The sequence below is a fragment of the Myotis lucifugus genome, unplaced genomic scaffold (genome assembly GCF_000147115.1).
Source record: "Myotis lucifugus unplaced genomic scaffold, Myoluc2.0 scaffold_58, whole genome shotgun sequence".
In the NCBI taxonomy this organism is placed as follows: domain Eukaryota; kingdom Metazoa; phylum Chordata; class Mammalia; order Chiroptera; family Vespertilionidae; genus Myotis; species Myotis lucifugus.
The window spans coordinates 224149-251649 of record NW_005871106.1 but is presented as its reverse complement, the minus strand read 5'-3'; the positions used below and the strand labels follow the sequence as shown (position 1 = coordinate 251649).

The following is a 27501-nucleotide window of genomic DNA, read 5'->3' as shown; positions in this document are numbered from 1 at the left end:
AAATCTCCGCGGATGCTGACGTCATCACGTTCCGTGCTCGCGCGTGCGCATCTCTTTCGCGGGGGCCGCTCGTCGCGGGAAATCCGCGTGCGTCGCGTCCCGCCGTCTCTCCGGGCGCGCCGGCGCCTCCCGGGCCCTGTAAGCGTCCCCGACCCAGTCCGGTCCGACCCCCAGTGTAGCTCCGAAGGCCTGAGCGCTCTGAGTCGCTGAGTCGGGGGCAGAGCGCTCTGAGCCGCCCCGGAAACGCGTTGTCCGTACAGCAACATGGACGCGCCCGTTGACTCTTAGAGAAGATTTCCTCTCCCCCGCTTTGGGCTGAAAGGGGCGTCTTTTATGACAACTATTTAGATACGTGCTTTTTTCACGATGCAGTTCTGGGAAGCCGGCATGCACTTTTCTGATGAGGAAAGCAGTGAGGGAGGAGGGGGTGAGCCTGCTGAGTTTGGGCGCAGTCGGTTCCGAAGATCGCGCCGGTGTGGCCCACGCCTGGGTTCGGGCTCAGAATTTGCTCGCTAGGATTTTACGATCTTTTTAGTCTGGTGGTGTCCTGTGAGAGGCTAGAAGGAATCCGGATGATTAGGGGGTGATTGGTATGAAGCAGAGAAGTAGGAGAGACCGAGAGGTGCAGTGAGCATAGGCTGCTCTGCTGTTGGTGATGGTAAACCTGGTATTGGTCCTCCCTTCACAGTCACTCCCGCTTCCCTGAGTCTGAACTCGGACAAGCACCGCCTATGATACCTAGGGTGGTGGGGTTGGAAGAAGAGCTCAGAACCAAAGTCGGGGTACCTGGGCCTGGTAGTAGTCGTGCCATTAACTACAGTTGTAATTTGGGGCACGCCATCCCTTCTGTCTGAGTTTCAATCTTCCTATCTACATTTCTAGCTCTCGGTGGATATTACAGGACTCTGAAGGGAGGACCAGTACCAGATTTACCGTCACCAAAAGCATTTGTTTGAGCAGTTGCTTTGTGCCAGGCTCTGCACAGCACTTCATGTCGATTATCGCATTACGTTCTCTAAACTGCCCTCCGAGATGTCATAAAAAAAGGTGAAATTGTGGCTCAGTGAGATCAAATAGCTTGTCCCATGGTCATAAAGCTAATGCATGGAGTTAAAAGTTTGAATCTAGATGTTACTAGTATTAACTGTGCTATTAGTCACATATATTAATTTGTCCCCCCTCTTCAGCGTTCCACTATACTAGATTTAGTAAGCAATATCCAGAACTGAAAAGCATCTTTTGAAAAAAGGAAGTTCTAGTTGCTGGAGGAGAACTGCTCAGAACCAATACAGATCTAGACTCTGTAACCTTGCAATTTTGCTGTGGTTTAGAGCTGTTAAAATTGCATTTTGCTTTACTTTTATCCTTTTGCACTCCATTGGTATCAGTGGTTAAGTAAGGCAATGATACCGGAGGATGGGCTGACTTATTATGTTAAACGTAGTTTGAAAAACAAGAGCTGATATGCTAACAGCTCCTCTGAAATTGTGACCTCTAGGTTTATCTCACTAAAAAGGGTGGATTCACATAGGTAATACAGTATTCTTTGCTTTGACAGGACACTTTCACCTGTTAAGGATTCAGTGACTTTCTGACTTGGAAGTTGTAGACATAGTGGCTGGATCCAAGCAGGGCCCAGGAAGATAGATCAAATTGGGATTCTAGAAATAAGAACAGGTTTTAACTCTCTTTGTCCAAGTTGGCTGAAAATTTTGAATTATTAACCCTGATATTAAAGTTTATATTAAAACACTAGACCTGCTACATATCATGAATGCTAACTTTTCTTTTGCGTACATGTCACGTTTATTTACTTGTGTATTTATTTGTGTATGAAGTATATTTTTGTTGAAATACAGGACATTTAAGAACTTGATCTGGAAAGTTGGGTTTTACTTCTAATCACATTCCCAGAGGTGTTTTCTTTTCTTTTTTTTAAAGAAAGAGAATGTCAGTGGTGCACCAGCTGTCACCAGGATGGTTACTGGATCATCTTTCTTTCATTAACAAGATCAACTATCAAGTTCAGCAGCATCATGAGTCTTGTTGCAGTAAAAATGAGCCCACTGCTTCTGTTCACCTTGATTCTGTGTCCTCCTTTGGATCCTCAACTAAATTTATTACTTCCGACTCTACCACTAAGCCCAAGAATGATGGTGGAGGAAATTGTGAAATGTTCATACAAAAATATATTTTTAGATCTGAACTGTTTGATATCACTAAACCTTATATAACTTCAGCTATTCACAAGGAATGCCAACAAAATAATGAAAAGGAAGATCTAATGAATGGTGTTAAAAATGAAATCTCCATTTCTACTCTTGGGAAGGTAGAAAGTTTTAAGAAATTTTTATATTTCTACAGAAAACAAGAGATTTATTATTCCAGTATCAAATATTTTGTGATTTACTAAGTTTAAAGAATAAAGCATAAGAATCAATCAAGCATAATAAGGCTTTAGTGTATCCAGAGTAATTTTTAACAATTTGCTAATAACCCTTGCTATACAATCCCTGCCTTCATGGATCTTATCATTGTAAAGGGAAGAAAGATATTATTAAATAAACACATTGAGAGTTAGAATAAGAAAATTAATAGAGGTAAATTATTACATTGTTATAGGTATCTGAAGTAGCAATTTTAATATTCATTGATTTTTTTCTCATACATGTTTTTTCTCTTTCAGCTAATTATTGATCATCTGCTATGTGTCAGGCACAAAATATTTCTGAGCTTTCAGTAATATAGTATGTAGGTAATTTATCATTACTGTTATTAATTCAGGCAAATAATAATGAACAGTTGTAAAGGACTTTACAGTTCACCAAAAATGGACATTGTCTTTTAATGTTTATGTATTTTAGTATTTAAATGTTTAGGTGTCTTATATTGGGTAAATTTCTCATTTTAATATGGAAAAATATAGATGAGCATATGTAATGAGATTATCTTGATAAAACTTACCTTATTTCTGATATGCTATGCCAAATTGTGCAATTAACTTAATCTAAATCCATTTATTTATTCAGCCAACAAACATTTCTTGTTAGTCTGCTAGGAGTTTGCCACCATGTAGGCACTGAGGTTTCAGCAATAAAAAGTACATAGGCCCTGCTCTGTATTGCACTGTCTTACGTGTTCTTTGCTCTGGAGTTGTTAGATACAGGATAGTATTAGTATATCTGATTTGTACCTAGCCCTCAGATCAATTACAAACAACTATTAAAAATACATTGGACAATTTTTTAGGTATATAGATGATAGTTCTCCAGAACTGAAGAAAGTCCAGAATAATTATACCATATATATCAACTGACAGATGACACTGCTGACTGTTTAAATGTCTCAGTTGTTCCATGGATGTCACTGGTACCATTTAGTACTATTTTTTACTAATAGCTGAAAAGGCTGAGGTGACCTTTTATCACCTATTAAATTTGTAGTAAAAGTAACAATAATAATTATGTGGGAAAACATTTTTATCTTTTCTCCATACCCTCTGCACTGATTTTGACCTAAATAGTAATTATTACCTTTTAAAGACTGAGTTGCTCCAATATGGAAAATGTGCTAAAGAAAAAAAATTCAAAATATTAATATTGTGATAGATGGCAATATAATTTTCTCCCTGTAATTTACTCTTTAGAAGCGTAAAAGGTGTGTTGGTTTCAATCAAGGTGAATTGGATGCTATGGAATACCATGAAAAGGTAAAGTGTGAAATGTTTATTGATAACATTATAAGATTGATGTGAAGTAGTGTAAACAGACAGATATAAATAAGGATGTTCTTAAAAATGCAATCGTGTGATCAAGGTTAGAATTTAATAAAGGAGTGGTTTATTGCTACTTTCATAGTAATGAACAATTTAAACAAAGTTTTTATTAAAACTTCATATATTCCTATTTTACATATTTAATGTAAGTAAATTTATGCTATATTGGTTAAGTTTAGAATTTTTTTTTTAAAATATATTTTATTGATTTTTTACAGAGAGGAAGGGAGAGAGATAGATAGTCAGAAGCATCGATGGGAGAGAAACATCGATCAGCTGCCTCCTGCACATCTCCCACTGGGGATGTGCCCGCAACCCAGGTACATGCCCTTGACCAGAATCGAACCTGGGACCTTTCAGTCCGCAGGCCGACGCTCTACCCACTGAGCCAAACCGGTTTCGGCAAGTTTAGAAATTTTATAAGTTATAAAAGCCTACTGTCCATAGCTAAAACAACTTAAGAGAGTGGCAGAAGAAAGCATGAATAATATGAAGGATATATTTCTGGAACTTAGAGATAAATGAAATCTAGGAGATAAAGAAATGGGAGAAAACCGAGGGAACACAAATATTTAAGCTTAATTGCCTAAGGAATACCTTCAATTGAGATGGGAAACCAGGGTTGGACATGTTGAATTAATGTGATGGTATGACATTGGATTTTTTCCCCTAAAAATGTTTTTTTGTGGTAAAATATACATAATAAAATCTATCATTTTAACCTTTTATAGGTGTATAATTCAGCATTAAATGCATTCACACTATTGTGCCATCATCACCACTATCCATCGCCAGAACTTTTTCATCAATCCAAGTAGAATCCGTACCCATCAAATAATAACTTCCCATTCCCTGGTATCCTCTACTTTGAAACTGGTTGATCCTCTTGAGACTTCCTTTAAGCTTTTTTAGTTAGCACCAGAGCAGACTTAGAGCTTTTTGTTTGTTTGTTTCCATTACTGAGGCAATGTTTGTGAATTATGAGATTTTTCATTTGGCCAGTGGGAGCACTAACTGTTCCCAGCCCTGTATGAGCTCTGGGGATTATTCCCTTTGATCATTCCTGGTTCTTTCCTTGACTTTGAGTTTCATCATATGTATATGCTGATTAATACTGAAGTGGAGACTTGGCCCTTTGCAGCTTTCAAGACCTCTCTCTGTGCAGCTCTTCCTCTGTGGTATCCTCCTCTGAATACTCTACCTGCTTGGCCTTTTCAGACTCCAAGCTCTGTCTCTTCAACTCAGACAGTTGGACTCTGAATGGTATCCTCTGTGCTGCTGCCTAGAAACTTTCTCAAGGCAGTTGGCTGGAGCAATCATTTGCTTCTCCTTTTTAGAGACCACTGCTCTGCTCTGTTTGACATCTATCCATCATCTGAAGGCCTTTTTAGAAAATAATTTTTAGAAGTTTATTTCAGATGAAATGTACTTGATCTTGTCCAGAAGCAGAACTGGGTTTTATTTTTATGATTATTGTAGTTGCATGTCTGCAAAACTGTTTATATATTCATTTTACAGTTATTTTTCTTTAATTTTTTTAATAATTCAAGCTATATTTTATAAACTCAAAGTATGTTTATTTGAAAGTTAAGTCACTAGGAAAATTTAAGATTAAATCTTGTGATTTGAACTTAATTCTCTTTACAGATTAGAGATTATACTTTCTTTTAGAAACACTATCAAATTCATTTTATAACTTAAGGATGTATTTTCTTATATATATTGTTTTGTTATTTAATTTTCATTGAATTTATGAGGTTTGTATCATTCCCCAATTAGGAAACTACAGTTCAAAAGTATACTGATGCATTCTTATCTTTTCATTGTAGTATAAAATTATTTTCCTATAAGCATTCTGGTTTGATTTCAATCCATAAATGTTTACATATTCAAAGCACAGTAGGAATTTTATATTTTAGAAAATTGTTTTAATGTCAGTGACCTTTTAATGTACTTCAAATTTTTTTCTTACAGATCAGGGGGCTGATTTTGGATGGATCTTCACAGATAATCCAAGAAGGTTTAAAAAGTGGCTTTCTTCATCCACTTTCTGAAAAACAGGACAAGTGTAATGAGCCCATTACTTTATCATTTGATACTTGCAATTTATCAGAATTATGTGAAATGGCAAAGCATTTGCCTTCTCTGAATGAAATGGAACTTCTGACATTACAATTGATGGAAAACGATATGTCTGTTACAGAGCAGGATTTATTTTCACGGATTGTTGAAAACAACTCTAGATTTACAAAAATGATTACTTTAATGGGACAGAAATACCTGGTGCCACCAAAAAGCAGTTTTCTTTTGTCTGACATTTCTTGTATGCACCCGCTTCTGAATTGTAAGTAATTATTATGTTTATTATTAGAAAAAGATAATTTTTCTGTGGCCTCAAAAGTCAGGAGCTAGTCTGAATATTAACTGAGGGCAAAAGTTTTATGAGGGTAAGGTAAACACTGAATTTTCTCAATGTAATTTTGCTTTTAAATTCAAGTTTAAAATGCTGAATTTTGCTTTTTAAAAATATTTTAAATTCTTCTTATGAACAAGGGGTCAAAAATACCTAGTCCCTACAAGAGCAAATACAATTACTGTTTTGTACTTAGGAATTCAGGATACAATTGGGTTTGACCAAATAATTTTATTTAACTTTTCTTCATAGCAAAGTAGAAACACTTCAGATATGAATATTAATTCTTAGCCTTTTAGGTTCTTCTATTTCAAGCTAATGTTCAAGTTTATTGTACCAAATTTCTTGAAACGTTTTCCTGTATAAAGTTGAAAACCTTAAATATTGAAGCCCAGACCAGAATTTGAATTTAGATTCTGAAGCTTAGCTAAATGTGAATTTGGGTACTTTACAAAACTGAGCTTGAGTTCCCTAATCTATAAAATGGATATGATAATACCTACTTCTCAGGGTAATGTTGAGGTTAAATGAATAATCTGCATCAGGAGTTTAGCTCTGTGCTTTATATGTTTTTAATAAATTACAACTCAGTATTCTAAGGGATGAGTAGGTAAAAGGTAGGTATTGGTCAAGTTGAATTTAATCTGCTATCATTTGGACATTTTATATAAAAACTTAAAGTTAAAATGACATAGCTTATTAATGAAAAGGTTAATTTAATTGTGATCAAGCCATCTTACACATGAGTGGTTAGTCATGCCACAGTATTATAAATTCCACAGGGTACATGATAGTTTAACAAATTAATGAGAAAATAATGCTATTTTTGAACATTTTTTCCATTCTTTTTGATTTTTGTTACTCTAATAGTTTAAAAACTGTTACTTCCTTATTTTAAATTGCCTTCTTTTGATTACTTATGAGATTGTGCATTCACAAAAATATAAATCACTTTCGTTTATAAAAGGAGAAGTGACAGCTCTTCCTTACTGTGAAATTCCAATTAATAAATGTGGATGGAATGAATGATGGAACTGGAAAATTTACATTTGGCAAATACCACAGTAGTTGGATACAAAAGTAGTGGGTGAAAACATGAGACACTATATTTGCACAGTCTTAAAGTATGTGACACTTATTAATTACAAAGGAAAATCTAGAGAAACCTGTAGACTACACTTTAACTGAGTGATCAAAGATAGTATCACCAATAATGAGACATTCTGACATCTGTATTTCCTGATAGGTGGTTTTGATAAGGACACAGCATTACTTCATTGGTACTCTTGCCCAAAAAACCTATACTTAATCATGAGGAAATACTCAAACTGAGGGACATTCTACAAAAATAACTGGCCAGCAGTCTTCAAAAGTGTCAAGATCATAAAAGACAAAGAAAAACTGAGGAACTTCCCCAGATTGGAGGAGATTTAGTAGACATAACAACTAAATGCAAAGTGTGATCCTGATTTGGATCCAGGACCAGAAAAAAAAACGACACTAGTAGACAAGAGGAAATTTTATTATGGCTGATATATCATTTAAAAGACTGAAAGTTTATTTCATAAAGAAACTTAAAAATAAAGCAAAAAACCTTGAAGTTTGAAAGGACTATATTAATATTGCTATGAAGACTACCAGGGTTTTAAAATCATGGGTGTCCAGTTAAGTGAGCTATAGTTATTTTCAGACAGTCTCTATAAAAATAGTAATAGGTGAAATCATGTTAAAATCCTAGCAGTACTAAATTAATATTTTTTAGTTCATTTAGTCTGTTTGAATAAATGCCACAAATCCTTTGTTGTATTGCATTATATTTGTGTATGTGGTGAATGCACTTTGGTTTTGAAGGACATGTTTAGGTTTTAGGGTGATTGCATACACTCTAAAGTTTCTGAAATTGTGTCTTTGTTCTTAGGTAGGAAAACATATGATGTGATTGTGATAGATCCACCATGGCAGAACAAGTCAGTTAAAAGAAGTAACAGGTAGGTATAAATAAGTCTTCTATTAGATACGTTTTCTGAAGGCTGTCGTCCTATGAACATTTTAGTTACATGTGCTAAAAACGTTAGTTTTTGATATAGGTTGTCTCAAACTGCTAAAACACTTTAGTATTAAAGTTTTAATTTCTTTAAGTAGATAATTCTCTTGAACTAGAGCTATATATAGGTGTAAGGATGTTAAAAGTAACATATTTATTAATTACTGAGTTTACTGACTGAACCCGTTCAGGGATGTTTCTGCAAAGGGCAACATTTTTTGCCTTCTTTAATATCAAACACTAAAGTTTAGAAATAGATACCATAGTATGGATTTCCTTAATAATCTGACTTTTGCCCTAAGCTGCTGGAGGTAATCTGTCATAGCTGGTAGGATTGTGCTTGTGTAGTGTGTGTGTGTGTGTGTGTGTGTGTGTGTGTGTGTGTAATCTGTTTATTATAGCTTTTACAAATGTATTACCTAGATATTATCTGACCAAAGATATGAGACCTCTACACTGAAAATTATAAAATATTTTTGAGAATAATTAAAGGAAATATTTAAAAAAATTTTCAGTTATAGTTGACATACAATATTATAGTACTTTCAAGTGTAGAACATAATGATTATACATTGATATATCTTATGAATTGATCACCCCGATAAGTTTGGTATCCATGTGGCATCATAGGTAGTTACTATAATATTATTGAATATATCCCCCAAGCAAAGAGAATCTTAATAAAAGAAGATGTCCCATATATAACTGGAAGACTGAATATGTAAATAGTATCTATTCTCCCTAAATTGTCTAGGTTTTTTGCAATCTCAAACATCATCTCAGAAGATATTTTATTTCTGGTGAAAATTGAAAAGGTGATTCTATAATTTATATGGAAATGCAAAGGGCCAAAAATAGCCAATGCAATAAAAAAATTCAATTTATGTATAGTTGGTATACAATCTTATATTGGTTATACTAGTTTCAGGTATACAATATAGTGATTTGACATTTTTTATCTGATAACCCCAATAATTTTAGTAATCTGTCACCATGCAAACTTACCACAATTTTATTGACGATATTCCCTTTCTCCTTTTTACTTATCCCTCCACCGCCTCCCTTCTGGTAACCATCTCTTTGGTCTCTGTTTCTATTAAGTCTGTTTTTGTTTTGTCTTGTTTATTTTGTTTTTTAAGATTCCACATGTAAGAAAATCCTTATGGAATTTGTCTTTCTTTGCTTGACATTTCACTTAGCATAATACCCTCTAGATCCATTCATGTTGTTGCAAATGCCAAGATTTCATTCTTTTTTATTGCTGTGTAATACTCCATTTTGTGTGTGTGTGTGTGTGTGTGTGTGTGTGTGTGTTTATGTATGTATAGCACATCTTTATCCATTCATCTGTTAATGGACACCTAGGTTGCTTCCATGTCTTGGCTATTATAAATAACTAGAGGCCCAGTGCACCATGGGTAGTGTCCCTAGGCCTGACCGGCTATCAGGGCCAATCGGGTTCCCCACCTCCTCGCCTCCCTGCCTCCTCCTTTCCTTGCTCTCTCAGTGCCCTGCAGCTGCTGTGCTGGTTGCCTGCCATGTTCCACGCTGCCCCCTCGTGGTCAGCGCACTCCATAGTGACTGATCGAATTCCCCATCTCCTGGTAGAACTCCTGAGGGGACAATTTGCATATTAGCCTTTTATTGTATAGGATGCTGCAGTGAACATAGGGGTACATATATATCTGTTTGAATTAGTGTTCTCATTTTCTTTGGTTAAATACTGCAAAGAGGAATTGCTGGGTTGTATGGCATATCTATTTTTAGTTTTTAAAGGGAGCTATTTTTAGTTTTCTATAGGAGCTGCACCAGTTTTCAGTCCCACCAACAGTGCACAAGGATTCCCTTTCTCTGTATCCTTGCCAACATTTGTTATTTGTTATTGACTTTTTGATACCCATTTTGACAAGTGTGAGGCAGTATCTCATTGTGGTTTTGATTTGCATGATAATTAGTAATGTTGAGCATCTCTTTGTATTCTTCTTTGGAGAAATGTCCTTTCATGACCTTTCCCCATTTTCTGTTGTATTGCTTATTTTTTTAATTATTGAGCTGTATGGGTTTCTTATATATTTTGGATATCAACTCAGATCAGAAATATCATTTATGAATATATTCTTTCTTTCAAGTAGGTTGTCTTTTTGTTTTGTTGAAGATTTCTTTCACTGTGCAGAAGCTTTTTAGTTTGTTGAAGTCCCACTTGTTTTTTTGCTTTTGTTTCCCTTGCTCGAGGGGCTATATAAAAAAAGATATTACTCAGACTGACTTCCTATGTTTTCTTCTAGGACTTTTATGGTTTCAAGCCTTACATTTAAGTCTTTAACCATTTGAGTTTATTTTTTTAGCCAATAACTTTTTCAATTACATTTTGCATTCATCATTATTTTATATCAGTTTCAGGTGTACAACATACAGTTACCCTGCGTTAGAGTTGGATTCCAGCGTTTATTGTATTTGGCCATTTTGATGTTATTTACTCTTTCTAGAGCAGATTTAATAGTAGAAACCTCATTGTAGTCAATTGAGGAATATAGGAGAGAGAGCAGAAAGACTAATTGCATATCAGCCCTTAATTTAGCTGTAGGCAGAAGGAGACCAAATTGAGGAAAATTCTATAAGAAACATTAGAGGTTAGCAGGGCTGGATAGCATACCTCTCAAAGAGAAGGGGATTTTATGCAAGGATGGATGAATTATATCCTGGAAGCAGCAGAACTCTCCTAGGAGAGTTCTGACCTCGCTTCTCCCAGTTGTATGTATTGAGTGTTGGAGAAAGGGCAACATATATTTGATTGAGTATTGTAGAGCAAGTAGTGCAAGGGAAACTAGACTTCATACTATTAATGGCCACGAGATGCAAGACTAGGATTTTTAATTTTTAAAATTTTTTTTGTAATGAAAGCATGAGGGTTTTAGAGAGGCCAGTGGAATTGATTGGGAAGGAAGAAAGAAGGAGGATGATAGACTGAGGGATGAAAATACGGTAGAATGTTGAGACAGTAGTGTCAAGACTCACTGTGACAGGGTCCCTGTGTGATGTACAGATTATGACAACCAAACAATAATGGTAAAAAGCACGTTGTAAATATTAGTAAAATTACTGAAATGTAATGCATTTAGAAGTGATAAAGAAATATAGCCTGACAAGTTTAAACAAGTAAAAACAAAAAATGAAGTTATTTCTGACTTGCCTGTAATAGTGTGTCCACTGGATGTCACTGTGGGTTCATATTTAGTAATACAAATACATACCTATGGAAGCTTTGTGTTTATGGAGTGTTATACAGGTTTTTTCCCTGCTTATTGTTATTTTTGCAGCAAATTTTGCTAATATTTTTCTATTTATTTTTAGGTATAGTTATTTGTCACCACTGCAAATAAAACAAATACCTATCCCTAAACTGGCTGCTCCAAACTGTCTTGTTATTACTTGGGTGACTAATAGACAGAAGCACTTACGTTTTGTAAAAGAAGAACTTTATCCTTCGTGGTCTGTGGAGATAATTGCTGAATGGCACTGGTTAAAGGTAAGTTCAGAAGTTAATTTGTTCATATAGCATGACATGTAAGTCAAATTAATATAGCATCTACTTTTTAATACTTAACACGTCGCTGCTCTACTCCTTCAACATAGTCTAATTAAAACTTCTACTTTGCTGCTAAATACTTTTATCTTTTCATTTTTAAGGCTTTGTTTGTTCCCTCTTGTTTTGTAACAGAGTTCTAAACTACTGGCCTTAGTAAGCCACTCAGAAAAATACCAGGATGACTTTTTAAAAAGCTCTGATGTCTGTAGTTTAAAAAACAACAAACAAAAATTTTGAGGAATCTGTTCATGAGTAAACATAGAAATAGCCTTACCTTTCATCTTCTTCCTCTTTATACCTCCACAATTTCAGTCACCATTTTTGACTCCTTTCCTTCCTTTCTTTTGTTGCTGGGGATGGGAAGGAGAATAGCAAAGTAAACCAGTGTGGAAGAGATGGGAAGGTGCCAGAAATAAGAACTTTTCATACTTTAAATCTTAACTTAGGCCCTTCAGTGCCTTATGTGCTGCTGTGCATATTTTTTAAAAGAATGATTGCAACACTCATATTGGTTGAATGATCTTAATATCTTGCTTGCTATAAGAATACCAAAATATACAGAAAAATTAAGGCATTAATTCAGAGTTTACAGGACATCCTTTTAAAAATACATTGTTCAATTAGATGAATTCCACAAAAGCCCTCCTAAATTTTAGAAAGATAAGCCAAATTATTATCACTTAAATGTTTAATATTTAGATAGGTACATTCATGTTAGACACAGGAGAGTTCTATTTTTATATGCTTTGTTTGTACTTTGTAGTCTACTGAAATGTTGTAAAAGCTGTGTACATTATTTATTTGCATCTGTTTTATGGGGCTTTCCAAACAAGCATTCACAGTTGTATTTTTGCTTTCATGATGTATTTTGGGCTTAGCTTTGGTTGATTTGGTATAGGATCATGACAGGATATAAAACCTTATTTCATCCTGCCCATTATGACATTTCTTTTAATAGTCAGACTGGCCGAAACCGGTTTGGCTCAGTGGATAGAGCGTCGGCCTTCGGACTGAAAGGTCCTGGGTTCGATTCCGGTCAAGGGCATGTACCTGGGTTGCGGGCACATCCCCAACAGGAGGTGTGCAGGAGGCAGCTGATCGATGTTTCTCTCTCATCGATGTTTCTAACTCTCTATCTCTCTCCCTTCCTCTCTGTAAAAAATCAATAAAATATATAAAAAAAAATAGACTGGTGCCAAAGTCAGGAAAAGGTTACCCTCTGAACTCATAACCAGTAAAATGTTAATACATAAAAACTAAGACTATTTGTAGTAGTAATCAGTTCTGAGAGATTATATGGTAAGACCAGAGTTTAAAACAAAAATACAGTCCTTTATATTAAAAGCCTAATATGCTAAGTGTCCAATCGTCTGTTCAGCCAATCAAAGCATAATATGCTAATGATATGTTAAGGCCACTCGCTATGATGTGCAGTGACCACCAGGGGGCAGATGCTCCGAGACCAGTAGGTTAGCTTGCTGCTGGGGTCTTGCCAATTGGAACTGAGAGAGATGGGCCGGACCCGCCCTGGAGCCCCCCCTCAGTCCCTTCCTGGCTGGCCAACCTCCTGCATCCCTCCCCTGGCTCCAATCGTGCACTGGTGGGGTCCGATGGGGTCCCTTGGCCTGGCCTGTGCCCTCTCGCAATCCAGGAACCCTTGGGGGATGTTGGAGAGCTGGTTTCGGCCCCATCCCACAGGCCAGGCCGAGGGACTTTTTAATATTTAACACGTCGCTGCTCTACTCCTTCAACATAGTCTAAAACTTCTACTTTGCTGCTAAATACTTAGTGTAGTATATGAAACCCTATTGTTATAACAGAAGGAGTAATCTGCATTGAGTATAAAGAATATCCAAAGAATGAGAATTTCCAGCGCTTTTACTGCACTGTATGGTAGAGGTGCTATCTCTCATGGGCCCTAGTGGTGATAAAAAGGTTTTCCTGATTTTGTTTTTAGGTACTTTGATATGGGGTAAAGGATTCTATATAAAAGATATGAATATTCTGATAATGAAAATTTATATCTTCACCTTTAATTAATGAATTAATAGTGTTATTATGAATTACATTTTGAAGCTTAAGTGAGTCTTTGAGAGTCTGATCCCTTAAGGATGAAATGATAAAATTAATTTCTGGATTTATAATGCCCAAGGATTGTACTATTGTCTATCTCATCAATCCCTGAGCTTCTTTTTTTTTTAATTTTAGCTCTGACAGCATTAATGACTCTGTTTCCTATAAATGAAGGAAAGTATTATAATCTACTTAGTCACATTGCCAGTAATCATTAAATATTTGAATGAATGAATAAATGAGTTAATGATGGCATGGTTTCCAGGAATAAATGTTAATGAAAATTGGAGATTTTTGTGTACAAGATGATAAAGTGATTTTTAAAATATTTTTAGTCCCTTACAGCTGCTTGTCCAATATGGTAGTTTGTGGTTAGTCCAAACAGATTTGGTGTTAGGTATAAAATACTGTATTTTGGAGGTATAGTATGAAAACCAATATAACATATCTCAATACATTTTTTGAATTTATTACATATTGAAATAATATTTTTGATATATTAGATTAAATTAAATATATAATTATAATCAATTTCACTGCTTTCTTTTGACTTTTTTAAATGTTGCGTCTAGAAAATTTAAAATACATATTTGTGGCTCACATTATATTTATTTTTATTAGACAACACTAGCTTGGAGGTATAATAAGTTCTTTTTCTTTGGTGGAAAATGTAGGAAAAAACCCCACAAACAAACCTTTCCAGGATATTTAAAGATATATGATTTTTTTTTTACTCGTTCCTATCAGATCACCAATTCAGGAGAGTTTGTGTTCCCATTAGATTCTCCACACAAAAAGCCTTATGAAGGTCTTATACTGGGGAGAGTTCAAGAAAAAACTACTTTACCATTAAGGTAGGAGTGGTGATTTTTCAAAATTATATAAATGTATTAATCTTTAGGTTTTTAAAAATTATTAACCAACTGATCATTGATGTTCATTAATTTTTACATTTTCAAAAATCTGCAAATGTCCCATACCAGAAAAGTATGAATGGTATGGTACATGAAATTTTATAATATTTTTTGCCTTATGTAGTATGTAGTATGTAATTGTCATAATTGTTGAAAAGGAAATTATTAGTACTTAATACTTAAATTGTTGATTTCCATTATTGTTTTTATTAAATTAATTTTAAATTCAGATATTATTTGAAAGGTTAAAAAAAATTAAGGCAACTGTAGCTCGTATATAAAAAATGTCCTGTAAAATATAATTTACTTTGTTCTCTTTTAACTAGGAATATGCTCCCCATTCCAGATCACAAATTAATTGTCAGTGTACCTTGTACCCTTCACTCACATAAGCCACCTCTTGCTGGTATGTTTTTTAAATAAAATTGTTCTGACTTCTGTCAAAATAAAAAAAAGGATTGAATTTAGTATTTGAGTTAAATCAGATATGTTATTTTAATTAATCTAAAATTTTATAGCAGAATATATGAAGAGTGTTTTTTGTTGTTTTTGTTTGTTTGTTTGTTTTGCTGCACTTGCTTGTTCTAAAACCAGGAGCTCAGAATAGCAGTCAGAGGTGTTTACAGTTCCCTTGATATTTGGTAGAAACTCTCAGGGCTTTATGTTGAGGTAGTGTTGCTTTTCTGAACCATTGTAAAGGTAATTGCTGCAGCCTGCAACTCTCACTAGACTTAATGCTTTAGTATAATGTTCATCATTCAATTAAACTAAGCAGCAAGGAATAGTGAAAAGTTTTGGCTTTGGAGATTGACTGCCATGAGTTTGAATACTGGTGCAATTTGAATGAGTTACTCTAATCATTTTCCACCTCAAAGTCCTAATTTAAAGAGGGAATAATGATATTTAATCTTTCAGATATGTGAGGATTGGTTATAATATATTTGAAATTCTGTAGCATATACTAGAAGCTCCGTGAATGCTATATTTTTCAAGTGAAAGTTCAAACAATAGGATGTAAATTCTTGAGAGAGACTGAATTTGATATTCAAAGTTTGCTATTCAAATAATTTCTTCAGGAATATATATTTTATTAATTTGATGATCCCTGCTTTTAAAACCCCCAACTTTTCAAACTGTTACTCAGGAAAACTACAGGCTGCCATCCTGTCATATTATTTTGTAGAAAATGGTATAGTTTATGAGTTAGGATATATAGGAAAGTGAATACACATTCCCCAAAGAATTTTTATTGATAACACTTAGACTTTCTGTATCTTAAATTGCTTATATAGAAGAAACAGTGTAGTGTTACTTCATTTGAGAAATATTCAGATGTCTACCTAATGATTAATTTTTTTTACTTAGAAGAAGGATTCTCTGTGAATAATTGCCTTTAAACTTTGGACTGCCATAGATTCTTTAATGCGTTAAATATGTGACTTAAATGAAAAGTGATATTGTACTGCTCTTTGAGAAAAAAAAATTGTTTGACACCAGTTATATTTGATGGAGGAATTCTAATTTGTATTCTTATCACTTAAATTTTAGTCAGTCAGTGAGTGCCAAAGCTCAATTTAGTGTTTGCTTTAGGGCTTATTATTTTACTTTTAAAAATCCAAAAGCTAAGATCCAAAATCTTTCATTCTTAAATAATAATTAAACTATTTATCAATTACTTTTAAATAAAATTATGTTTAAAGAGATAAAGTTGTAAAATAGTGAAAACAATTAGTTTTTTGTTACTACTAATAAAAATTAGTGTTTCAGCCTATATCTATGAAATGCAGTTCTGCCATATTCCCAGTAGAGAGCAGCACAAGTACACTTTGAGAACCATTTAAAACAAAAGTTAGATTGGAGGTAATGGGGTGGGGGGCGAATCACATTATTCCATATATGTAATCCTTATGCTTTGGGTAAGTAGTGGTAGACAAGAAATATTTGTAATCCTTTATTTTTGAGTGCATGTTATTATATAGCATGTGCATGTATTTTAGGTGTAGAGCTACACAAATTAAAGCTACCAGAAAGCAGCTTTCAAATTTCTGCAGTATATTTTTTCTGAGATCATAACTCTAGGATTTAGAATGATACATGTTATATATATAATGTTTAGAACTTTTACATGTAAATGTTCTTAAACTGCAAATTCATAAAATGAAAAGTTCTCTTTTGCTTCTAGAAACACCAAGATTTTTTAAAAAATTATAATTTGTTATTTCTGCCTCAAAATATAAAAAGCGGCAAAATTAGCAGCATATTCATTTCAAATCATACATTTACCCGATTTTTAAGTTTTGAAGTTTCCTCCTTAGATTGAAAGATAAGCCATCAATAACTATGATGGCTTATAACCCAACATTATAAATGTATATTCTTAAGTTTAAAGATTTAATAGGAAGATTAGGAAATAAAAGTATTTTAGTCAAATTTTATTTTTTATACTTTACCTTAGATGAATTTCCACTCCTTTTTACTGCTTTACTCAGTAACAGTCTCTATCTGAAGAGTAAAACATAGTTTTATGAGAATCTATATAGCATTTGAGCATCTTCTTCCCAACCCTGCTCCTTGCTCTCAGAACAAAAGGAGAATGACTGGCTATGCATGGATTACTTCCTCATTATTGGTTAGACATATATTTACTAAGGCCAGATATTATGTAATTATCTAAGTATGTACATGTTGTACTCATATTTAAATATATATGCACTTACTTTAAAAAATATATATACTTTTATTGATTTCAGAGAGAAAAGAAGAGGGAGAGAGAGAGAGAAACATCAATCATGAGAGAGAACCATTGATTGGTTGCCTCCTGTACACCCCCCACACTGGGGATTGAGCCTGCAACCCGGGCTTGTGCCCTGATGGGAATCAAACCATGACCTTCTGGTTCATAGCCCTGATTTATCGGTTTTTGTTTGTAGATGAGAAATGAGGATTTTAACACCCACACAGATGACTTCAGTTTTCCAACAACTTAGCCATACCGGCTGGGCTGCACTTACTTTTTAATAGAGATATAAGTGACATATCATACTAGTTTCAGATGTACAACATGATTCAATATATGTATATACAGATGGCCCCCAATTTCCGATGGTTCTACTTAACAATTTTTTGACTTTACAATGGTGCCAAAACGATATACATTCAGTAGAAATCATACTTTGAATTTTGATTTTTTTTCCTGGGCTAGTGATAGGCAGTACCATACTTTCTCATAATGCTGGGCAGCAGCAGTGAACCACTGCTCCCAGGTAGCCACCTAGTCCCAAGGCTAACCAAATCACTTAAAACCTACAGTGCATTTATTGTGTTAGATGATTTTACCCAACTATAGACTAATGTAAGTGTTCTGAGCATGTTTAAGGTAGGCTAGGCTCAGTTGCGATGTTCAGTGGGTTAATTGTATTAAATGCATTTTTGACCTATGATGTTTTCAACTTGTGCTGGGTTATCAGGACATAACCATCGTAAGTTGAGCATCTGTATTGCGAAATGATCACCAACAATAAGTCTAGTTAATATCCATCATCACACATAGTTATACATTTTTTTCTTGTGATGAAACTTTTAAGATCTTGCATTTACTTTTAAATTGATATTTAAAATTAATAAGAATAATTTTTTTATTAATTTGCCTTTATGTCATTTGTCCTCTTTTGAACTTAAACAAATATTTAGCATCATAAGACTTACTCCTTGATTTTCTATTTTTTGTCAATTAGAAAGAAAAAAAATCATGCAGTAATGTGTTGCATTGAGAAAGGACATGGTAAATGGGTTTAGGTTGTATGTATTTTTCCACTCTAAGTACCTGGTCATCTTTTTCTATTAGATTGTGAACTCTTAGAAAACATGGATATCTGTAATCATAACACTGATTAAGTAGATACTTAGAATAGTAAATATTTTTGACTGGCTGACTCCAGTTTAGATTCCAGATTAAAGTTCCAAAATAGAGTTGCTAACATCTTTGTACTGAAAAACTGAACAAATAAGCAAAAACAAAGAGAACCTTGGTTTACTATTATCTTAGACCACCTTAAAAGTGAACTGAGGTTGGTAATGTATTGAATTCATGGGGTAAAAGTAGAAAAGTGCTACAGGGTTATTGTCCTAAGACTTTGGGGAAATCTTTCTCTTTCAAGTTCAGTAACATTTAATTCTGTACTTATGAAAGTACTAGAAGTCTTTATGTTACCATCTCCTAGATGCTAGCAAAGCCCAAATTTAAATTCAGTTGAGTTATAGACAGGCACTTTTAATTCTTTGATTTTTTTTTTAAACAGGGCCAATACTTTCAGACAAATAAGTATCTTGCTGTGAGAGCAATTGAAGAACATTATAAAAACATAAAAATTTTCATGTATTGGCCTTTAAACCTTACCTACATTAATTATTCCTAAGGAACTCTCCTTATTACTAAAGGGAATTTGATAGATTTCTTCCAAGCTCAATCTTGTATAGCAATTAAGATTTTATTTTACCTGTCTAGTGACTTTTCTTCCCTGACTTGTGATTTTCATACCCAGTTTCTGTAATTAGTGAATAGCTAACTTAGCAATGTGATTAAGGTTAAATTGTCTTAAGTATTTGTCTAAGTGAGCATGGTAAAAGCTTCTATGGTATTCTTTTCTTTCTGTTAGTGTTGATCACAGCTACTTATCCAGTATATATGAGATACTTTTTTTCCAACAAAATATCATTTTCAATAATAATAATAATATAATGAATAAGGAAGACTTAACTGTGGGAATAATATGGTGAAAATTTTAGGTAAATAAGGATGTATAATTTGAAAGTGAAAGAATGTTCTTAGTACTACCAAGTTATAGCTAGGGGGATATAGTTATTTGTTAATTATGTGTTCTGAATATTTCTGGGTCCAAATGTTCATTCATTTTACTTTCACTAAAGTATATGTTTTCAGAGACTTACATTTTATCTTAGTTTTTAAGGTGAGTTGATTGTATAGTTACTGTAGACTTCTTTTTTACGCATGGATTGCATTTATTAAAAAATAAATTAAGTTTGTACTCAGAAGACATGTCAGCATTATTGGAAAACTGAAGTCATCTGTGTGGGTGTTAAAATCCTCATTTCTCATCTACAAACGAAAACCGATAAATCAGGGCTACTGGAAGTTCTCATAGTGTTTTTTTTCAATCTCAAGGGTACTTATTTCAAATGACTTTCTACCTATAAATAGTAAAGCCTGTGACAAAATCCTTGAAATTAATTTGTTCTCTCTTTTTTTTTAAGGAAATATTTTTGCTCTTCTACTCTTAACTGCTAAAAGGATATTGATTCCTTTCTTAATAATAATTTTTGTGTTTTTTTTCTCTTTTTCGAACAGAGGTTTTAAAAGACTATATCAAGCCAGATGGGGACTGTTTGGAATTGTTTGCTCGAAATTTACAGCCCGGTTGGACTAGTTGGGGCAATGAAGTCCTCAAATTTCAACATGTGGATTATTTTATTCCTCTAGAGTCTAGAAGCTGACTCTGATCTTAAAGTTGTGATTTTCATCAGTTTTTCCTCATCTCTCTCCCTTTATTCTGATTTTTTTTTTATTACCAACCAGTATGCTTAGAAATTAAACAGGACATGGTTGTTCAGCAAAATGGCCAGAGGTGACTAGCCTTCATGTGATTTTGAGATGAATTTTACTTCAGTTACACTAGCATTGTATATTATTCTAGGCTCATTACAAATAAAGATGTTAAGTGTTTAGAAAGATGGCAAAACTTTGTTATGGAAAAAGTCATGAAGTCTGCACTGTGGACCAGAGGTCATAATTCTGCCTATGGATGTGTTTTATTTGGCTCACACATTGATATAAAAAATGTGAACCATCATTCTAAAAAAATCAGGACATTTACCATACAAGTTCAGATTTCTGCTTCTTTTCAAACTTCAGATTCTCTGGCTACACTGCGGTATGTTTTCTTTCCTATGTCAATCTGTAGGACTCAGTGGTGGCAGCTCTTTTGGGAGGGGTCATGTACTCTCCAGTTTATGGCAGTGTACCTCTTGCTCCATGACACTCACTCATTATCAATCTGGCCCCTGTATAATCTAAACATACAACCTCTGTTATACTATAACATTCTGGGAAAAGCATTCAGAGACCTGCCAAGTTTGTACTGAGTTTAGGGAACATTTTTGGAGGATTTTAAATTGTGTTCAAGGCTACTTTTCAAGTATGTGTTAGTTTGCTTATTTTTCTGGCAAAAATTTAAAAAAATTTTCTTGTAAAAAGGTCAGAGGTGGATCCAAGATGGTGGCAGAATAGATGGAAGCTACACTCACTTCTCCCAGGACCAAACTAGAATTACAACTAAAATACAGAACAATCAACCTGAATAACCAACTGAAGACTAGCTGAACAGAAGCCTCATAACCAAAATTTTACAGAAGAAGCCACATTGAGACTGATAGGAAGGGCGGAGATACAAAAAGGGATGGCCTCAGTCCCACAGGTGGCTGAGATTCTAGAGGGATCTGTCAGCTGAAAAGGTTCCCCCACAGGAGCATGGAGTCTCAATCCCATGCCAGGCTCCCCCACCAGAGCACTAGAGTGAGGAAGAGGTGCCCATATAACATCTGGATGTGAAAATCAACGGGAATTCTGCCCGCCAAGGAGAGACAGCTGTCTGCTAGAGACACGGGAACACTCTTAACTATGCTGATTTATTATATATAATCTTTTAAAAAATTTTGAGGTATAATTTTTAAATAAAAATTTCCAATTTTCTATGTAGAATTTCAGTGAGTTTTAGAAACATATATCTATCTACCACTAGTAATTATGATATATGACATTTCCTTCTCTTTCAAAGTTCATGTGACTCTTTGCTGTCAACCCCCTCCTTCCAGCTATGGCCCTTGACAAATAATGATTTGTTGTCTATCATTATTTTTGCTTTTTTAGAATTTCATATAAATGGAATTATAGAAAACATAATCTATTGTGTCTGTATTCTTTCTCTTAGCATTTTGAAAAAGCATACTGTCAACATAAGAAGCATTCAAACCTTTAGAGAATTCTTGTGAGTTTATTTGAGCCAAACTGTCAACAATTGCCAAGAAGCAAAATCTCAACAGATTGAGATTATGCTCCAGAGAATGGCAGTTTTGCACCTTATTTTATACATTACAATCATTCCAATTTTAGTATATGTGTTGCCGAAATGAGCACTACATTACAGTCAGAAGATGTAAGTGGGTTACATGAAATCCATTGGTGATAAATTAGGGAGGTGGGAGAAAGCAAAGCAGGGAATCCTATGGGATTGGATAAAAAGTAAATAAGCCAGTCAGAGAAAGATAAATATCACATGATCTCATTTATGGAATATAATGAACAACATAAACTGATGAACAAAAACAGATCCAGAGACAGAGAAGCATCGATCAGACTGTCAAACCTCAGAGGGAAGGTAGGGGAGGGTGGGGGTAAGGGGGAGAGATCAACCAAAGGACTTATATGCAAGCATATAGGCCTAACCAATGGACACAGACAACGGGGGTGAAGGCATGAGTGGGGGGTATTGGGGAGTAATGTGGGGATAAGGACACATATGTAATACCTTAATAAAAAATTAAAAAAGAATGAAATAAAAGTAAAATGATACATCTTTTACATAAGTGGGTGCAGGTTAGTTAACAGCTGACAAATAACAATGAGGGGATTTGTGGTCTCTGCTCTGCGTACCTGTGCTTTTAGGGGTACAGAAAAGAAGTTACTTTGACATTCCAAAGGTATGTTTTTGTAGATGCAAAGAGACAATAGGTGGTTGTTATTTTGCTTAATCCTTTCACCATTTTCACCCAGCAACCCAACTCCCCTCCCCTTAACAGCTATCAGTCCATTCTCTGTATCTCTGAGTTTATTTCTATTTTGCCTGTTAGTTTATTCTGTTCATTAGATTCCACACAGAAGTGAAATCATATGGTACTTATCTTACCAAGTAATCCTAGGTCCCCAAATCTTACCGTTTCAGGCTTGGTAGAGATATTTTAGTGCATTGTTATGTTTCCAGCTTCAGTGAAACATTGGGTTTTTTAAAATTTGTGAATCAATTTTATTTTTTTTAATCTTTATTGTTGAAAGTATTACATATGTCCCCTTTTTACCCCATTGACCTCTCCCAGCCTGCCCCACCCCCTGCCTCCCTCTCCAGACCTTCACCACCCTATTGTCTGTGTCCATGTGAATCAATTTTATATCAAAACACAATGATGGTTTTTAAAATATGAATTATTGATATCGCATGCTGCTTAAAATAATAGAAGATGAAATTTTGCACTTAAGTTGTCAGAATATTTGAGAACTAAATCAGTGGTTGTTATAAATCAGAAGTATCTATTGAAAATAATTTTTCACAAATTCAAATCTGAAGACAGTTTAATTTTTTATATCTCCATTTTAAAGGTGAAATGAGAATGTCTATAACAGTGATGGCGAACCTATGACATGCGTATCAGAGGTGACACGTGAATTCATTTTTTTGGTTGATTTTTCTTTGTTAAATGGCATTTAAATATATAAAATAAATATCAAAAATGTAAGTCTTTGTTTTACTATGGTTGCAAATATCAAAAAATTTCTATATGTGACACGGCACCAGAATTAAGTTAGGGTTTTTCAAAATGCTGACATGCCGAGTTCAAAAGGTTCGCCATCACTGGTCTATAACATCCTAATGTTTTAAAATATATATTTTTTTATTTCAGAGAGGAAGGACGAGGGAGAGAGAGAGACAGAAACATCAATGATGAGAGAGAATCATTGATCAGCTGCCTCCTGCGTGCCCCACACTGGTGATTGAGCCAAGCCCACAGCCTAGGCATGTGCTCTGACTGGGAATCGAACTGTGACCTCCTGGTTCATAGGTTCACAGTCAACCACTGAACCACACGGGCCAGGCCATAATATTAAGTATGCCTATTTCTCATAATACTAGTAATTGATAATTTAATCCAGTGATTCATACATTCCAGTTTATTATTTTTAAATTTATTTTATAATTTAGACAGTATATTAATGTCTTGCTGAAATGCTACATGCAACAAGCATACTTGCAAAGTTACTTTTCTTTGTTGTAATCAAGAAGATAAGCCTTCAAATAGGCATGAAGCTTTATATATTGTCAGATTTTCTCATAATAACCTTTTAACACTTTATTCAAGATATCATCCCACACAGATAGGTTGCATAAAAATGTGTGATCAGTTTACATCAAGATGCTTTTGATTCTATCATAGTGTATTTCCTTATCTGATATCTACACTAATAAAAGAGAAACATGCAAATTGGTGTCACTCCGCTATGCCCACCAGCCAATCAGATGAGTATGCAAATTAACCCAATGAAGATGGCAGTTAATTTGCATATGCAGGCACAGAGCAAAGACTAGAAGGAAGCCAAGCGCTGCAGAAGGGAGCGAAGCTGCGGAGAAGCAAGTGGGGCAGCGGAGTTTCGCTCCTCGGCAGGTTTCGCTCCCTTCTCTGTTTCACTCCTATTCTTGCAGGAATCTTCCTACAACAGGCCTCTAGTTATATATATATTAGTAGTAGGTGAATATTAATTTGTGTGGGAACTGCCCTAATCTTTTATTTTTTTTGGAAATGCCCTAATCTTGATGTCCATTGGGTATCCTATGTATCTATAGTGCTTTTATTTTATTTTATTATTTTATTATTATCTCTCTATATAAAAGCCTAAGTGACCATTTGACTGTTCAACCGGTAGCTATAACATGCACTGACCACCAGGGAGCAGACACTCAATGCACAGGCATGGACACATGGAACAGACTGATGAATCTCAGAGGGAAGCGGGGGAGGGTGGGAAGAGATTAACCAAAGATCTTATATGCATACTAGAGGCCCGGTGCATGGATTCATGCACCAGTGGAGTCCCTCGGCCTGGCCTGTGGGGATCGGGCTGAAATTGGCTCTCCAACATCCCCTGAGGGGTCCCGGATTGTGAGAGGGTGCAGGCCAGGCTGAGGGACTCCACTGGTGCATGAATCCGTGCACCAGACCTCTAGTTTTAAATATGTTTTGGTGGTTGTTATTAATCCTCACCTGAAGATATTTTTTCCATTGATTTTTTGAGAGAGTGGAAAGGAGGAGGGGAGAGAGAGAGACTGAAAGAAACATTGATGTGAGAGAGACACATCAATTGGTTGCCTCCTGAAGATGTCCCAACCAGGTTGGGGATGGAACCTGCAACCCAGGTACATGCCCTTGATGGAATCAAACCTAAGACCCTTCAGTGTGCAGGCTGACACTAACCATTTAGCAGCACCGGCCAGGACTATTTAAATATGTTTTTATTGATTTTAGAGAAAGATGGGGAGAGAGAGAAAGAAAGAGAAACACTGATTAGCTGCCTCCTGCATGCCCCTTACTGGGGAACAAGCATGTGCCCTGACTGGGAATCTAACCAGTGACCTTTTGGTGCAGTGAGATTAGTGTGTGCTCTCATTGCTCTTACTAACTAGCCATCAATAAAATGCCAACCTGCAGATATCATTACTTTAGAATCTTTAGAAATAAAATATTTCTTGAGGCCAAATGGGAGCTGAAAATATTATCTGTTCTGATGAAGCAGATGAGTGGATAAAATAATCCAGTTAGTTTTCTTTCAAGTTGCAGTATGAGACATTATTAAAGGATTAGTAAAATGGCGACCCTGAATAGCCAAGACATTTGTAGAATATAACTCTCATTTAATTACATGAAATTCTACAGTGTAGCTTTAATTACAAAGGATTACTTATAGATAGGACATGTGCAAGAAAATTTCAACCTTTATTCATTTTCTTATCATTTGAATATTTTAGCCATTGCATTTGTAGTTGCTTATCATTCCCTCTCATTTTTCATATAATCTAAGTAGCCCTTCCTTTTTTTGAGTTCCTTAGATTAGTTGAAACATTAAAGACAACATATTCTAAACTGAGAAAAAACTTCACCTGCAAAATTGGAGCTGATGCGAACATAGGGACTTTCATAACTGGGAATGAGATGCCCTGATTCACTTTGAGTGGATTAGCTTTGCTTTTACATTATTTGCAATGACTTGTAAACAAATACTTTTATATTATTTGAAATATGTTTAAATTATTTATGTTGGTATGAGAACTAGAAATAATTGGCCAAAACATTGGTGATAGATGCACGAGGATTCTGGTGTTTTAGTTATTTCTTGGTTGAGATCAGGTTAACAATGAAGATGTTGTATACATATATTTTTGAAGGTGTTTCTTTTGAATCATCTGATAAGCAGTTTTTCCCCTTATATAAACTTTCTGCTGGAATATAATCCACTCTACTGAGAAGTGTGACAGGATAAATTCCCAAGTTTTTATATAGCATATATTTGTACTTACAGCTAAACAGAAGAAAGTGTGAAAAAAATGTGTATCTTGCCCCATTCTTTTTTGAAAGAAATTATATTACTAAATTGAGGGGCTTAGTGTGTCTTGGTGGCATTTGTGGCACAAGACTCAAATGCTGTTTTGTTTAGATAGTGCTGGGATACTGTCTACACCGTCACTTTGCAATAGAACTTTCTGCAGGGATGGAAATGTGCAGTATCTGTCTGTCCAAGGAGTAGTCATATGTAGGTAGCTTTTGAATGCTTGAAAGAGGGCTAGTGTGACTGAGGAACTGGATGTTTCATTTAATTAACTAAAATTTAAATCATGGGGCTAGTGGCAACTTTATTAGACAGACTCAATTTGATTTCTTATTCACAAGTAGTATTTAGTAAGAATAAAATAATTTAAAATTTTTGAGTTAGAAAAAACATAGTAAGTGTATAAAGGTTCTCTCTGTCTCTGTATAGTCAATTCTGTTAAAATGTTTTTGGAAAGGGGGCAGTATAGTATTATGAAAAGGGAAGACTTGCATTCATTTTGCTGTGCTTTTAAGCAGCTTGGACAAATTATCTCTCTGGACCTTTCCTTGCCTATAAAATGAAGAATTTGTTAGTTTTCAAGTTTATATTTAACAATCTGACTCTTTTCTTAAATTAAAAACACACCACTGAGCAGAAACCAGAGGTGAAAGCTGGGGTGGGATGGGATGGGATAGCAGCATCCTGTCCATTAAGCTCTCCCCTTATCTCAGTAATTCCTAAACTCCTCCACTACAGTACAGAGTGAAATTTGCAAAATACTGGGGTTGATGAAATCCGAAGTTTCTTCCATTTCTAATAAAGTATGGTTTCAACAGGATTGCATATGGAGTTTTCTTTCTTTGATATCATCTTGGTAGCAATTAATCTCCAAAAGTCAGTCTGCACTGGTATTTTGACCCAACTCATTAAAGTTGAGTTTGAGAGTTACTCAGGTCATTCAATAGGGGAGAGGTTTGTGTTCTAGCTCACCAAAAATGAAACTAAAACAAGAGCTTAATGGACATATAGCACATAAGGGCAGCTCCAAATAATTTTTGCATGCAAATTAAAAAATCTATTTATTCCTTTGTAAATAGTTTTATTATATTTTCTGGACCGAGTTTCATAAAAGAAACTTTCAGTGCTGGAAATTGGTATTTTAGTGGCTTACTCTGGACTCTGTGTGTGCTCAAGAAACTCGTGCTTGCCCTTCCCTCCCTTCTAGGGAAAAGTAACTCTGATCTGTAATGGAGTCCTCACATGCGTACAAC

The 27501-nt window shown here is 34.9% G+C and overlaps 1 protein-coding gene across 5 annotated transcripts; it reads left to right on the top strand.

The window, feature by feature from the left end:
- Positions 1 to 72: 72 nt before the first annotated feature.
- On the top strand, positions 73 to 21781 carry METTL4 (methyltransferase like 4). Of its 5 annotated transcripts, none has more exons than XM_014456269.2 (9): positions 73 to 138; positions 1942 to 2329; positions 3647 to 3709; positions 5750 to 6119; positions 8107 to 8176; positions 11584 to 11758; positions 14639 to 14745; positions 15132 to 15211; positions 20171 to 21781. In XM_014456269.2, exons 2-9 carry the CDS (start codon positions 1949 to 1951, stop codon positions 20314 to 20316), a joined length of 1392 nt encoding a protein of 463 aa, XP_014311755.1. In that variant the 5' UTR covers positions 73 to 138; positions 1942 to 1948; the 3' UTR covers positions 20317 to 21781. The 5 variants fall into 5 exon arrangements, 4 of the variants coding, with proteins under 4 accessions (XP_014311755.1, XP_006089315.1, XP_023609978.1 ...); XR_002829410.1 differs by lacking the exon at positions 73 to 138 and adding an exon at positions 908 to 1047 and having other exon boundaries at positions 14673 to 14745; positions 20171 to 20233; XM_006089253.3 differs by lacking the exon at positions 73 to 138 and adding an exon at positions 908 to 1047.
- Positions 21782 to 27501: the final 5720 nt, after the last annotated feature.